This window comes from Melanerpes formicivorus, unplaced genomic scaffold, assembly GCF_026170545.1.
Source record: "Melanerpes formicivorus ecotype bairdi unplaced genomic scaffold, bMelFor1.0.p_v2 SCAF_12, whole genome shotgun sequence".
NCBI classification, from domain to species: domain Eukaryota; kingdom Metazoa; phylum Chordata; class Aves; order Piciformes; family Picidae; genus Melanerpes; species Melanerpes formicivorus.
Window position 1 is genome coordinate 20,428,848 of NW_027142364.1, and position 16,585 is coordinate 20,445,432.

The following is a 16,585-nucleotide window of genomic DNA, read 5'->3' on the forward strand; positions in this document are numbered from 1 at the left end:
GAACTCACCCCAAACCCACACACTTCAGATCTGGCTTGCCTCCTTTTCCCTGCCTTTCAATACTGATTAACAAAATACATTACTTGGTGCAGATTAGCAATGACTTGAAAAATACCACATTCTTCTTACAGACTGCACTATTGAATGTATATCCTGTACGTAAAAAAAGGCATTCCTTAATCTCATTTATGGATTATTAGCAGCCAAAACCCCCAGAAAACTCACACAGACTAGAATTTGTTGTGCTCCACATAATTTGGGCTTTCAATAATTTAATCCTCTGAAGATAATTCCTTAACCAGGAAACATGTAATCATTATTTGACTTATCTTACTACAGCTATGAAACTGATATTTTAACCTACATTATTCCCCTCCAGAGCTAGGCAGTAGAATGCAAGCTACATTTTCCCAGTATTTCACTACTGCATGAGAACATCTCACAACTGAACTTGCTGCAGCCTCATCACTTTCAAAATGACTTAAATTAAAAACCTGCCCTCATTTAGTGTTACCATTTTCATGCTTCAGTGCTACGAATGATGCAGAGCTGGGTGAAACAGCAAAACAAAAGCAGACAGAAAACACTCTTCATCCATCCACCAGGAGCCCATCTGAAAGCATGCAGCTACACCTAATCGCCCTTTCTGAGCAGCAAACCGCCAGAACACATGCAAGACAAATAAATTCCAACAAGTGGCCCGATTACCTGGGTGGAGCTGGCAGCAACAGAAATGCAGTCAATGAAACCGTGCCTGCGAGTGAAAAAGGCGACTATCTGCTGCCAGCGGGAAGGCTCACTCCGCAACTCATCTGTGGAGCCTTTCTTTGCCCACTGCTTGTGCTTCGGGCCTGCGGCCCCGTGGCTTGAGCTAGCGTTGCCGCGACTGGCGCGAGAATAGAGCAGCGTGTTATTGCCGAAGATGTAATTCATCTCTGCTGCTCTGCAGGTGGTTGCCAGGCAGGCTGACTTCCCCTACCAGCTGCTGAGTGCTGAATGAGCAGCACACAAAAAAAAAAAAAAAAAAAAGAAGAAGAAGGGCAGCTAGAATTACAGCAGCATCGTTGGCAAACCAGGAAAACAAAATTCTTGAGAGCTGATGATGTTTTGCTGCTCCAAGCTGCTTCACCCCCTACGTTCCTCCTCTACCTGTGATTATAATGATGAGCATAATCTTGAGCAATTAAAAAAAACATACAAAAAAAAGGCAGCAAGCAACTGGGTTTTTTGATGGGTTTTATTCCTTTCTCCTTTTTCAGAACCCACAGGGTCAAGAGCTTGTCTTCTCTTCCTAGCTGCCAGACATGAAAGAGAAATTGGGTAGCAGGTACAGCATAACGTTCCAAATTCACAGCTCTGAGGACAGTGGTGGATGGTAACAGCTACGGGGTGGAGAAAGCATGGATCAAAAATAACCAAGTTTCAATCACTGCCTATAGTAAGATCCAATAGCATCTTATCACTTCCTTGCTTGCATAAATTATAACCCTGAACTGAGCAACACAGGGAGCATGCAGCATAACTGCACTTGCTCGCTGATTGCCTTTCTAATGATGTCCCACAGAGCCAAGAGACTTCAGCACCACATTCGGAAAGTGATATTTAATACAGACGCCTTCGCTGCTTCCCTCTGCTTTCCCTTCCTTCCTTCACGCACAGAACTGCTGCAGAGGGAAGAAATCAGTGTCACAAAATGTGTTGCATATTGATGTCTAATGGGGTTGTTTTGCTGAGGGTTTGGTTTTTTAATCAGCAAGTAGAGATACACATTTTAAACACTAAGAGTCCACAGCCTTGTCCTCATTCTGTGATTAATGTGTGATGATTATAAATCCTATTTTCAATATTCTGTGACTGCAGAAAGCAATTATATATCTATGTATACACATCTATATTCATGAGTCAACATTATTTCTCACAAGAAGGGGCACAAAAAAAGTTCTTATTTTGCACTAATAAATGCTCAGAGCCATTATTTTGATTTCAAATTCAAATCACAAGAGAGTTACTGCTACAGGTGTGCACCTCCTCTGCTCTCTTCACAGCAAAAAAGAACTGACACAGCAACTACCTGAACTATTACATGGAATTCAAGTTGCCTTATTATAGGATGCAACAATCAAAATTATATAGCCAGCTATTAAAAAACCCCAACAAAAACCAAACACCAGAACAACCTCAGGATTATTCAGGACAATCAATTAAGTGTCAAAGCTTTCTGTATAAATTTGCCTTCAGACACCCCACGCAAAGTTATCCAAACTGTTTGCAGTATCCCTCTACACAAAGTGCTTACAATGCCAGGACAAACATTTCCAGAAAGCAAACACACTCCACACGATGAACAAAGGCAGAAAAGTTCCTTAGAGCACTGCCACAACTTACAAACCCGTGATTCTGCAAAGCCACTGACACATGATGGGAATTTTACTGGGGATATCCCATTCCCCCATGGGTTTTTTGTTTTGGTTTGGGTTTTTTTGCTGCAGTATACTCTGCTGCTAAAGTTCTTACTGACAGCTGTCCTATTCCTTGGAACAAATCCCTCCTGACAGCTTGCTTACATTACAAGCAGAAATAAGTACATTAATTTAAAGCTGTGGTAATAAGATCAATGCACCATTTACATCTGGTCACTGGTACAGCTATCACGTACAAATATTCTGAGTACATCTTTCAGACTTGATTAATACTCACTACATACAATGGCTTATCAGGGTAGGCCATATGAAACTCAGTCTGACTCCTGTGGTGTCCTCAAAGCTATGTTCATAAGATAGATAATGGAGATCAAGAAGTGCCTGAGACATAGTAGAAGCAATGATCCTTTTCAATGGACAAGCTTTTCAATCATGTGATTTCCTCTCATGGAAAGACTGCAGCCCCACCTGAGCACTACCTTCTTCCAGACTCAGAGAAAATGCCTGATGTGAAAAATGCCTGTGAACTCACTGCTGGAGACATGTCTTAATTCCTGGCTGTGATTAAAGGTGGCTGGAACAAACCACAAAGTACATGCTTTGAATTCTGGATCCTTTTGTTAAAAAGGACAAAGTGAAAAGATTTTTACATATTTCTCCATATAGCTTTGAGTGTCAGCACTGCTGTACACTCTTAAAAGACCTGAGAGCACAAGAATATCAGTTTAATGCTTTCAAAAAAGACTTTTCAGCATTTATTTACATATGTGTGTGTGTATGTATATATCACAGTATCACTAAAGTTGGAAGTGACCTCAAAGATCATCAAGTCTCAACCTGTCACCCAACGCCTCATGACTAAACCATGGCACCAAGTGCCACATCCAATCCCCTCTTGAACACCTCCAGGGATGGGGACTCCACCACCTCCCTGGGCAGCACATTCCAATGACAAATGGCTCGCTTGGTGAAGAACTTTCTCCTCACCTCCAGCCTAATCTTCCCCTGGCACAGCTTGAGACTGTGTCCTCTTGTTCTGGTGCTGGTTGGTAGAGAGAAGAGACCAACCCCCTCCTGGCTACAACCTCCCTGCAGGGAGTTGTAGAGAGCAATGAGGTCACCCCCGAGTCTCCTCTTCTCCAGGCTAATCAACCCCAGCTCCCACAGCCTCTCCTCACAGGGCTGTGCTCGAGGCCTCTCCCCAGCCTTCTTGCCCTTCTCTGGACACATTCAAGTGTCTCAATGTCCTTCTTAACCTGAGGGGCCCAGAACTGGACACAGTACTCAAGGTGCAGCCTAACCAGTGCAGAGTCCAGGGGCACAATGACTTCTTTGCTCCTGCTGGCCACACTGTTCCTAATGCAGGCCAGGATGCCATTGGCCTTCTTGGCCACCTGGGCACACTGCTGGCTCATGTTTAGGCAGCTGTCAATCAGCACCCCCAGGTCCCTCTCTGTTTGGGAGCTCTCCAGCCACTCTGACCCCAGCCTGTAGCTCTGCATGGGGTTGCCGTGGCCAAAGCGCAGCGCCCAGCACTTGGACTTGTTGAATGCCATGTGTCTATATCACACTACAGGCTCAAACTGAGAGTCACCTGATGGGTTATTGTTTAAAATTCTGACAGAAAACACCACAATACATGGACAAGCAAGGTACCAAGTACCTATTTTTTCTTGCTCTTACATCAAGATGGTATATTATGTTCTAAAGATGATTCCCACCTGGCCAACAATCAACTGTGGCATCGCTGACAGATGTTAGAAATCAGCACTTTCCTGAAAGGCTTGTATGGACTAAAATAGATTCCTGAAAATGAAGATATGATAATTTCAGCTCAATGGAGACAGAAATCCAGAAAAGTACTTAAGGAAGAGGTTATGCAACCACACTGGTGATACAAGACAGCAAGCTGTGTCACCTACACTCCATATGGATGTTAATGATACTGAGCAAGATTTGTGGGTGCCTAAGACGACAGATTTGCAGTTATTTGCAGAAGGAGCCTGTACTGTGGTGCTGAGATAAATCCTGATTTTTCACCAGTTACAAAGCAACCTGAAGATAAAGGCATGGCATAACCTCAGAGATGGTAGAGCATCAGGATAATGCAAAGCAGGAAAATGGTCACTGGTTATGGTCAATGCTTATACAGGGTGAGAAGACTTTGGAGACTTGATAGGGTGCTTGGTGCCATGGTTTAGTTGATTAGGTGGGTTGGATTAGTTGATAGGTTGATGATCTTGAAGGTCTCTTCCAACCTATTCTATTCGTATCGGTCCAAGAGCATTTCAAGAGAGGGACAAACACCTACAAGCAGAAGTGCTATTTGGACAGAAAAAGATGTATCCAGAGAAAGCAGAGAGTCCAAGAATCATCAACACAGAGGCAGTAGCTGAAATTCCATCTGTAAATGATGGCCTCTGAAGTCAAGAGGCAGAATGAAGAGGCCTACCAGGGAATCTCAGGAAGTTCTCAAAGGAGCTGAAAGCTTCTGTCAGACTTTTACATTGAGCTGATGAGAGAAACACCGAGCAAACCCACACACACAAAACCACAACAAACCAGCCACAACAAACCAACCAACCAACCACTAAACCAAAGAAGTCCTTATTTACCATAAGGCAAGAACTCAGAATTCACAGATTAAAAACCTCCCAAAACTAGCAACACACAAGCCAGCACATAATCAGGACTCTGCCAGCACACCCAACTTTCTACACCTTAAAAAAAACTTTACTGTTCAGGTACATCTGCATCTTTCAGTAGGTAGAGAGTAATTTCATTTGTTGTGCACCCAATTAACAAGATATAGTATAACCACTGCAATTATTGTAAAATTAACATCAAGTACTTGGAATAAAGTTCCTCTAAATTTATTGCCTGAGCCAATTTTCGTTCTCAGCTTGCTAGGACAAGTTTAAACACAATTATAATGCCATATTTTGATTTGAAAGATGGAGTCTTCCAGGACACAGCAGCATGAGTACCTTGAAATTTAAAACACACAGCCACAAAACCTGTTAGTAAAGGCAAGCAGCAGTTGTATCTCAATTACACTTTTAAAAGAATAATTAGAATAAACCTTTATTAGAATAAACCAAACCAGGTTGGAAGAGACCTTCAAGATCATCGTGTCCAACCCATCAACCAATCCAACCCACCCAAACAGCTAACCCATGGCACTAAGCACCCCGTCAAGTCTCCTTCTGAACACCTTCAATGACGGCGACTCCACCACCTCCCCGGGCAACCCATTCCATAGCGCAATCACTCTTTCTGTATAGAACTTCTTCCTAAAGAGTAACAGGGAAATGCCTAAAGCATTTGAGAAGCTTCTTGTGTTAGTTTTATTACTATCCTGCTAAACAGAGCGTTGGCTAAAAAAGCACAGACCCTAAAGGAATGAACTGAAATACTTGGAAAAATATTCAAGAACCACCAAAAACCTCACAAAGCACTGCAACAAAGAAACAAAACAAGACTAAACCCAAAAACCCACAGACAAAAGAAATAAAAGGTTGAGTGGCTCTTGATTTTGATAAAATACAGTTCTGTTTTCAGTATCAGTTTGAGTTTTAGCAGAAGAGAGAAAAGAAAAGTGCAGAACATACTCTAAATACCCAGCTACAGGCTAAGCAACTTTAACTCTCCAGGCAGGTGAGCAAAAAACACCACCAAAAAAGCAGATGAATTCATACCATTTTTCACACTTCTCAGGATTCCATGTTTAGTAAATTTTTACTGACATGGCAAACTTAATTCTCACTAACAAGCATATGCAATACTCTAAGCCAAAGCCCAGCAGTACACTGTGCAAGCTGGGCACCGTGGAGAACAAGAATGTTAACTCTTTCTGCTAAGAGAGATGAGAAAGCCTAGCTTAGCTTTTAGCTGAGAAGCAGGATTGAACAAATAGCACTTGATCAAGTGTGATTTACACAATGAGAAGTAGATACCTTACTGCCAAGTAAACACCCCAGCACAATTATTTTATAAGGACAAATGTCAGTGTAAGTACTGACTATGGAAGATGGTTATCACTCACAGTACATGTCAGACAACCTACCGATCTGCGCAGATGAAATTGCCTGGCCTTCCGTACCCTGCTCATCAATCTCCTGCCGATCTTTTTGGCACGCCAGACTGACAAAAACATCCTCTGTTTCATGCAAGTTTCTTTAGGCTTTCTCCAGACATCAAAACGAACCCAACAGCATTGAGAGCTCAGGGGAAGTCTCAGGCAAAAAAGGAGTGCAACAAGTTATTAAGCAGACTTCATGTTGATTACTGTGTCTTGGGTTGTTCTAATGTTTGGATTAATCCACAGTCCATCTGTTAGAGTTTTCCTTCCTTGTCTGTGCTGACAAGAATTTGTTGAACAGATCCCTAGTAAAAAAGGGGCAGATTTGCTCAACTGCTTCTTACCATCAGACACAAACAAACAGCTTTGTACATGTTTGTGTGTTCTTCAATTACAGGAAGTTTGAAAGCAGTGCCCTGTCAAGACGACGAGCAAAGCATTTTAAAGACTGTAAAGCATCTCCTCACAAGAGTGACCATGAAAATATGATGTTAGTCTAAAAAGTAGCATTTCTGAGGGTATGTTCAGGCTTCTCTTTATAATTGTGACTATATTAGGTATGTTCCTAACTCCAGAAGTACTGTCTTCCTGCTAAAGATAACACAGAGCTCTAGAAAGGTCTCTATTTAAAAAAGGTAACAGCTTGCAGCTTTCTCACCAGCATAACCAATCTTGTAAACTACATGTCAACCGTGCAAAAAAGTATCTTCATCTTCAGGATCACCTTGCCTACCAGCTCAGACAGGAGTAAGATTCAGCAAGTAAGTAAGAAAATGCACTAGTGTAAAAAAACAAGTTAAAATTACTTCGCCCCCTTGGCTCACCTTGAACAAGCCTAGATCAAAATCATAAAGACTATCAGTTCCTGGAGAGCAGAGGAAAAAACCAAACTCTCCTACAGAACACAGAAATCTATTTTAACAGAAGCTTCACACTGTAAGAGACTTCTGGGAAAGCACCTGAGGGAATGGGGAGGGATTGGAGGGAAGACACACTAGGAGATAAAGAGTGGGGAACCTCTTAAGCTTTTCAAGCAACATTCAGATTCAGGGGGAAAGAGAGCTGTCCTGCAATCAAGGCAGCATGTGTGCACACACACATTTACATAAGCACTCATTCCCCATGCAGATTAACAAGAAGGACTTAAATAAAAGTGCTTGCTTCTAGTTAAAGAAAAAGGGCAGAAGAGACAAACAGTATCAGCTGCAATAGCCTCCTCGGTGCAGCCAGAAACCAAAGGACCATCAGCAGCTGAAAGACTCGAGTCAGAGGCTGACTGTAGATTGCTATGTTTAGGGGTTAAGGCAACTATTACCTTCTATTTCTGAACAGCAATTCATATTTGTGAAACAACCATTCCCTAGTAATTTTCATCCTTTTAGTGACTCAGCTGTACTAACTGTAGCTTTATTCAGATCTCCTGACTAAGCTCTCTCCCAGACTGGAAAAGAGGACTGGGGGAGTAAAAGTGTTTCATTTGTCATTGCACAGTAGCAGCTCTCTGCCACTGACCCTCTTACTCCTCATCTATTAACCACCTCTAGATTGGTAAGACTTCTTCATAATGATAAGGACCACTGCAGATTTCTAGAGTGATAAAATGAGGCAGCTTTACTGCCATAGCTTCTTCAGATGTTCCTTGTATTCCATTTGCCATTTGAGCGTAACCTGAGTACCGAGATGATCATTCCATTTATCTGTTATAACCCTGAGCTCTCTTCCTCTGAGATGATGCAATGAAAACACAAGTTCTCCCATGATCCTTCTGGAAACCTCCACCTAGCATGATTATGGATCTTCTTTCTTACCCTTTCCTTAAAATTAATTTAAGCTGGAAAAGAAGAATTAAAAAAACCATAAACAACCCCCCCCCAAACCAAAACCACACACCAAAAAATAACCAACAAACCAACAACCAAACCCACACAAATGACCAAATTTTCCTCCCTTTCCCCTTTTTTTCTTATTCTATGAAAGCTCAGATTTCTCTGTAAGCTTTTTTGGAAGAATTCTATTGTGGGCACCTAAACCTAGGAATCTGTGTCAATGACAAATTCTTTAAGCACAGAGTTTAAGTGATTTGTGCAGCAGAATGTCTCTCTTCAGCACTTACATTGCTTTCACATCCACTTTCTCCACATACTCGTTAAATCTGCTCTTCAGAATGGTTTCACCGTGTTTTGACAGGAAAGAGAGCGAGTTTTCCTTTCTCCTGTCCCTTCTGGATGCTATTTTAAGAACAAGCACCACCTTGCCACATTTCATTCCTGCGATGCCACAGACAGTTTAAGCAGACTATTGTACAGCATTGCAGCACTAATGGTTAAGCAGTTTCACATTGCAGTTAATTTTAAACCATTAAGCTAAAACACTATTAGGTTCAGGAAATACTTTTCCAAGGACATCTAAATGTGTGGGGGAAAAAGGAGGCAGGCACTACATAGGCACAAGACATTTGTTTCACAGATTAAAACTACAGTGCCTGTAGTCAACTGGAGTGCTGTACTAGCACTACAAAGCCTGCAGGGTAAGAAGGTTTGGGTACCACTGATGTGTACACTGAGTATGGAGTATCTGCCACAAAACTGGGGGCTACTACTTCTAAGCAAGATGTAAGATAAGACTAAACAGCACTTCTCTTACACAGCAAGCAGACCAGGTCAAACTAGCTAACCTACTGCCTATCTTGGTAGCTAACAGTGTAAGCAGAGAGTAACCCTTTGCAGCCCACTGCAGCATCCCAAGCTCCAACAGTTCAGAGACACATAGAGCCAAAGAAGGTAAACTGGTTTACTGCTTTGATTCTAATAAAGAACTACTTTTGCTTTAATGCAAACTGAGCCTGTATAAGTTGAATTTTGCCCAGATCTGACACTGCTAGTAAAAGCAAATAAAGCAGAAGGCCACTGACACAGGGCAAAGCCACTGGTTGAAGAGGTGCTCAACACAGAATCATCTAAGTTTCAGACCTAGCACCAGATGCTTCACTTGGGCAAAATGAGTCTTGTAGTTAGGAACTGGGGGGTAAAACTCTCATCTTCTATCAACACAGAACAGTATTTCACCTTAGTTTGAAATATTTCACTGTTCTAAGAAAGAAAAATAGCACCTCATTTGCATTTCATGTCATAATATTATGAAGTCATCGTTTTCTTCACTGAAATGTTTACATAACGACAAAAGAATCCAGCACTGTGCTTGAAAATGGGAAGCAGTATTAATCCACATATCTAAACCATCTTTTCTTTTAAAAAACCCAACAAAACCTTTGGCACAGGGAAGCAGGGATTTTTACTGCATTATCTGAAGCTGAAGCACGCCAGCAGAACGCAGCAGCGCTCAGCCGGAATGACAGCTCTTCGGGAGAGAGCAAACAGGCAGCAGTTAATAAAGAAGCCAATCACTGCACTGCCTGATCTGCTCAGAACTGACTTTTCCCAGCATGACTTGGACAGAGGTGATCATGCCTGTGAACACAAGACCAGCCAAGCAGCCAGCTGTGTTGCATGAAATATGTACAACATCCAATAATTACATAACCATGAGCTAAGGATTAATATACCTCCTCTTCCTCCCCCAAGCCATTTCTCAATTCTTGGACTATTCTGCTGCTTCACCAATGACTGCACAGCATCATCCTAAAGCTGCCAAATACTCCACCAGAACACCTTCAGTTCCTCATGGCTGTGCTGTTCAGTCAGCAATTAACATCTTCCTGTATATCACATGAACAATTTTTGTTGCTTTACCCAACTAATAAAGCCGGTAGAATATTCAGCTGTCAATGCCTGCTATGTGGGCAAGGACCAAATCAAGTGCAAGCATTTTTCTCATGTCCCCTGAAGAACAGCATTATGGTGAAAATCTCCAGAGACAGATGAGCAAAACAGGATTTGGTTAAAGAAAAATAAAATTAAGATACATATCTGAAACAGTAAGTCTAAGTTGCTGTTACTGCAGGCAGCCATACCACACTATCATTAATAACATTAACAAACACCTGGAAGCCTTGAAAAAACTCTCTATAGTCCTCTATAAATTTTGCATGGGAAATGTGGATATAATGGAACTGCACTGAATACTGGAATATTAAGTATTTATTACAGAGAAGGATGAAGATTAACATTTATCACAATGGTCTTGGTGTATCTTTCCAGTACAAGATATACTTAGCAGATGATAAAATACATATTTTCTTTGGAGCTTCTCTATTACCAGGGAAATAACAGCCCCAAATATCAACATATCATATACAAGCCCCAATTTGCAAGCCACAATCAGAGTTTTTTAGACTATTGAATTGTCATGCTACCATCATAAATATACAGTCAAGATTCAAGCATTTTCCCTTTCATGCACAGCTTTCTTTAAATGAAGAACACTGCAACTTCAGATAGGTGGTGGCGGTGGGTTTTATCTTATTACATCATGGCAATGTTCCCTTGCTCAAAGCTTTTCTCTTTGATAGCAAATTTCCACTTCGCAGATATGATATCAAACAAATTTTTAAACCAGGGCAGATTTCACTTGGTTGGAGCCGCTTAATAAAACCAAAGGTTCAAATGCAACCAACACCGATCTGAAGTGTGGTGTAGAGAAGCTGAATTCCGTTTCCTACTTGAAATAAACCCTTTTGTACCATTGCCCTCTAGTGGCCAACCTTGGTAGCAACGCACCGCTGCAATTACAAAGTCAGCTCAACCCGACCCCATTTCATTTCCTGACTCGAGGAACCTCGCACTGTAATCACAAGTTTCTATAAGGAATAAATTCTGGTACTGGCTGCCTGCCTACCTACCTGAAAATGTTCTTTAAAACATCTGGGACAGAATATTTGTGAAGGATTTGAAGTCTGACCATTTTCACTACCTATCCATTGTGCTCTCTCATAAAAGATTAAAAAGAACAAAATAACACAAACTAACGCTTCTCTTGAGAACAAATGTAAGCTAGTTAAAATGAAGTATTTGCCTGCTTCCCTGTCTTCCATTCACGTTCCGTGTTACTGCTGTAGACTGCAGAGGGTGGTGAATTCTTCAAAGCCTGGTTCTGCTGCCCTCTGCAGCATCTCTTTTAAAACAGCATAGGATCTTAAACCCACCATCTACCTTTGTCCTTCAAACTAGGAACTCTATTTGAAATTTCAAGTGTATCTAACATTTGTGTAAAACAAACAAAAAATTAATTATAACAGCCTTCTATTATTATTTTATTAAATTTTTAAAATCCTCTCTTACATTTAGTGTGGGGTGTCCCTGCCCATGGCAGGGGGGTTGGAACTAGATGATCCTTGTGGCCCCTTCCAACCCTGACTGATACTATGATAGTTTTCTTACATCTTGTCCCAAAAGTACTGCTCTGGGTGCCTAAAACCTCTATACTACAACAGTTTCCTTAAGCAAACGTACTAACCAAAGAAAATCAAGATCTTATGTATCAGCTCAGAGCTGTTGGTGCTAAACTGATTTTCAGCACAAGCTAAGCCAAAACATTGAAGGTCTTGTGGACCATGAGGCCAAGAGAAGAGAGGACCAGCTATGGTATTAATACAGCAGCAACCTTGGGGGGTTTCTGACATGCTCAAGTTCCAACAGCATTTATTCCAACAATGTTAACAAACCAGCCCCTGACTGAAATTTTGTGAGCTCAAGGGCATTTTACTTAAAGATCACAAAGACTCCTATGGCCTATGCAAGTATAGATGTAGCCCTCTCTCTAGAGACCTCAGACTCTGATTAGAAATGATTAATGCAAAGAAGTTCACTTCTTCAGAAGTGAAAACAGCAGCTAAGAGCAACAGAATTGAAAGTTCCACAAAGTGCTGGTAAACAACTGAAACCTGAAGCACCCACCCCAGTTCTCAGGTGAGCAAAACCCAGAAATTTGAGTTCCAACATAGGTTGCTCTGAAATTAATTGTTACCTGAAAAAAAGAAACAGCAGAAAACAGATGCATGGTACCAATGGTAAGGAGTTGCACAATGATACTGCTCTTGCACACATTCTTCCCTATCAGGTGGTCATGACTGATTTGAGCAAGGTAATAACCATCCTCCTTAGAGAGTTAAGATACCCAGTATTGTGCAAAGGTCTCGCCACATTTTGTACTTGTACTTACAGGCTGCTTAACACTGTTTCCAGAAGAGTTTAAATAAAACATCCTTCCTTCCTTCCAGAATTGCATATTCAACATATCCCAAGAAAACTAAGACGTTTTCAGCTTAGCTCACATCTGAGCAGAGAAAGGCAAAGTACAATCTTTCACATCTGATCATGTGAAACTGCTCTGTGTTTTACATCACTGACTTCACAGCAAGTTACTTTAACCAGAAAAAGCTGAATTAAAGCACACAATCAGGGGTCCCATACAACATTCTAAATGCAAGCCTCGCTTGTTTGTGGAGAGGTAAAAAATGAAGTCATCTTCCATGAACATTAATAGGGCCAACTACAAAACCTCACTTTTGTATTGCTGTAGATGGCTATAGGCAAAAATAACCCAAAATGAAGCTGAACAGCAGATCTATTCTGAGTAGCCTGGTTTCCCTTAGGTGCAGGTAGCCAGCAAGGGTTTACAACCCTCTGAACAGTCTCCAGTACCATGAAATAACACCTAGTCAGTTCCAAAGAACAGACCTTCAGCCTCACACCCCCACTGCAGAATTCTTTATTTCTGTAAGTTCTGGGTTGTGAAATGCATTCTACTCAATCAGTTATGAGACAGTTTTTAGTTTGCTCCTTTGCCTTTTTAATCCCTTCACGCTTCCTGAAATACAAGGCCAACTAGGAAAAGACTAATTGGGCAAAGCTTGTGAATAAACAGAGTTGCCCTTCAATTCTCAGCAGCAGAGGATTTTTGTCACTAGACAATCCTTGAGGTCCCTTCCAACCAAAACAATTCTAGGATAGTAGTTGCACATGAAATGTGTTGTAGATACTTTCTGAATATCAATGACTTGAGGGAATAAGACATGAAAGAATGTTTCTGTGTGTCTACATTCATAAGCAACAAAAGACTGAGGTCCTAGCCATTTTCAAAAGGAAAGGTTTGTCATGTTAGCATTCTTAGAAAGCTCTCCAGAGGTTAATGTAGCCTGCTGCAAAAAGGTCATTCGTTACAGCTTCAAGAAGTCAGATTCTCTAGCTCTTGAAAACTGTGGAAGCATACAGAGAGTTCACCACTGAAAACAAATAATTGTGTTCAATACCAACATACCCATTTAAAAAAAAAGAGCTGATAAATTCAGAGATGTTTCTTTTTAATAGAAAAGAGATCTGGAAGTGCAATGAGGTTCCAAATCACTTTTGCTATTAAAATATAGCAGCACTTGTCACAGTACTCTGCTGAACTCAGTCACTGCCACACACCACTGGTTCATACCAACCTACGGGTCTACCAAAACATAAGGCCATCTCACCACTCTAAAGCCCAAATACTCAAACTATTTCTCTTTGGGTTTTTTTTGGGGGGGGTTTCCTTTCATTTTTTTCCTTCTCTTGTCTTTTGTGAAAACAACCATAAAGATTCAGAGGTATTAGAGGACATAGCACCTGCTCTGGGACACCGACATGTTATACTACTCAGAACGTTATTAAGCTAGGTCTCTCTACTAACCCAGTAAATAAAACTGCCTGCTACAACCTTCTCCAAACCTGCACACTCAGTTTGTGGTCTTGATTTTTAGATCTTTCTTCCATTTCCTGCAGCCATCTTGAGACTAACCATGCTGCACATCAAAAAACTCCAGAGATGTATTATACTTGGCTTACGACGTTTTCCACACAGCTTCTCAATTACCACTTTGAGAAATAAACTCAGAATGGATTCTACAGGATCCTGACAGGAAACCCAAAACACATCTAACAACAGTTAACTGCAGTGCTCCTCAAGTTACCTACATTAGTGATCTGGGCCTTTTACTGCCATGCATATTCAGACAGAACTAAATCAGCACCTTAACATCTATGAGGTGAATTTTACAGGTTAGTAGTTCCACTAAAACACACAGGAGCAGATGGACTGCATGCAATTTTTTTTGCCTCCCACAGCATTATATCCCTGGGGAATATATTAGGACAGTTTGCTCTGATTGTAACTTTGAAAATGCCTACCTTTACTGGTGAAATATGAGAATGGGAAACAAATCCATGGACATTCTCAATCTGTGACAGGTTCTTCTCTGACACGTGAACCAGCTCCGGAGCTGTCACCTCATTGGAAATGTGTGGAGAGCTGTGCTCCTGTGGGGGTGTATCTTCATCCTGGTAGCGGTATTTCTGAGGAGAACAATCAGAGAAACAGATTAGGCCACCACAGACACTTGAAAAGATTACCCAGAAAACCTAGGTCAGACAGAAGCATTTCTTGTTCTGCCCCTGCTGAATTCAAGGTAGTAAAAATCTAGGGGGAAAAGAAGTCTGAATTAGTATTTTTAGTCTAAAGACTAATCCTATCCAAAGAATCTTCCAGCCTTTGCAGTCTCCCCTAGAACTACCATGAAGCTACCTCATTTTGTCTATCTGCAATACAGTAACCTGTCCTCAAACACTTGTCCAGAGAACTTCTTCCTTCATTAATTTCTTTCTTTCCAACACCATATTCACTAATAGCAGACACTCTCAGTGCCAACTGGATTCATCACCACGTCCTACCTTCAAAAACAGCCAGCCTCAAAAGCTTTTGTCTGTACTTCCAATTCAGAACACACACACACACTTATCAATAGTGTGGTTTCTTTTTTTCTCAGCTACAGTTTCATCTTTTATCCTGAGTTATCCATACAGCAATTCATTACTGCTAACTTCATTACAAAACAATAACATGTGGGTTGGCTACTAGACAGATTAAGCTTCCCCAAGTCTTCAAAGAGAAGCACAGAACATTATTTCACCTGGCCTATTAATTGGCATTGAATTAAAAACACAAAACAAAATCCAGAACCTATTAGTTGTCCACCAGGGATGCATTCCTTTCAGACTGTGCTGTACCCACATTTGCAGGTCCCTACTAAAAAGTATTAATGAAATCAAGAACACACATAATAGACACCTCTCCTCTGGACTGCAGAGCTAACAAATCATCCAGCACCTTTTAAGTGCAGAGCTAACATGGGCTCACATTACAAACATGCTCACACCCAAGCCTCACCCTAGTTTCACCTTTACAGTCTCAGCCAGTTCTTAGGTGCTTCAGGCAGTCCATACATTTTATTGCTGGTAAGAACTAAAGCTAAAAGCTGAAGTATTTGTTGGTTTGGTTTTTTTTCCCCTCAGCAGAGTTTACTGTGTCCATAAGATGCATTTCAATGTTTTGCATCTTCATTCACACTGCTACACTCCAGAGTACATACATAGCTATAACTTGTTTACAGGGAAAGCACACTGTATCATTAAAGGCACAGAAAAACCCTTCTAAATATGTAATTGGTTTCAGCTTGGATAAAGCTATTTCCATTATTGAAGTATAATTACAACAGAAGATATTTCCTTGAAGTTTATTTAATAGAATAATAAGATCAGTTGAAGTCACCACACTACATCCTAACCCAGTAGATCCCTGTGAGCAACCCATTTGCCTCTAATCAAATCAACACTACATCATGGCAGTACCTGATAAACAATGTATGGTAACAAACCCTCTTAAGTTACAAGCAACCAGAATTTCAGGATACCACAAAGATCCCTGCTCTGAACAGAAAAGTCCTGCATGTTACAAAGTGATCAAGCCTACACCAAAAACTACCAAGAAACTGTTCAAAATGATCCATGGGTTACCAGCTCCTGTAATGCTTAAGCAATTCATTTCCTGCCAACTCAATTCTGTGTGCATGTCTTACAGGAAGACTTTTCTTTGCCCAGCCAGCAAAACCCAGCTTCTAAGCACGGTCACATAGGACAGCTAAACTCCTAGTAACAGGACTATCATGTATCATGCTTTTCCCTGTTTCACAGAGCCCAAGGAAGGCACCATACTCCCTTCCTGGCTTCAGTTCTCACAGTCAGATCAGCAGAAAATTGCTCACCTTTTCCCCTCCTTTCCACTTTCTCTTCTGTAGACTCATCATACAAGAATAGAGTTTTGCCAG

At 41.1% G+C, this 16,585-nt stretch overlaps 1 protein-coding gene across 16 annotated transcripts in view; it reads right to left on the minus strand.

Annotated features, from left to right (window-relative positions):
- The window catches only part of DLG1 (discs large MAGUK scaffold protein 1), a 161,957-nt gene that overhangs the window by 91,617 nt on the left and 53,755 nt on the right, over window positions 1-16,585 (minus strand). For 13 of the 16 annotated variants that reach the window (XM_068145601.1, XM_068145595.1, XM_068145602.1 and 10 more), the window contains one exon: window positions 14,613-14,777. In XM_068145601.1, the coding sequence (XP_068001702.1) occupies window positions 14,613-14,777 (165 nt within the window). Of the gene's footprint in view, window positions 1-708; window positions 949-6,486; window positions 6,623-14,612; window positions 14,778-16,585 lie in introns of those variants that run through there. The other 3 variants (XM_068145603.1, XM_068145604.1, XM_068145599.1) reach the window with 2 other exon arrangements.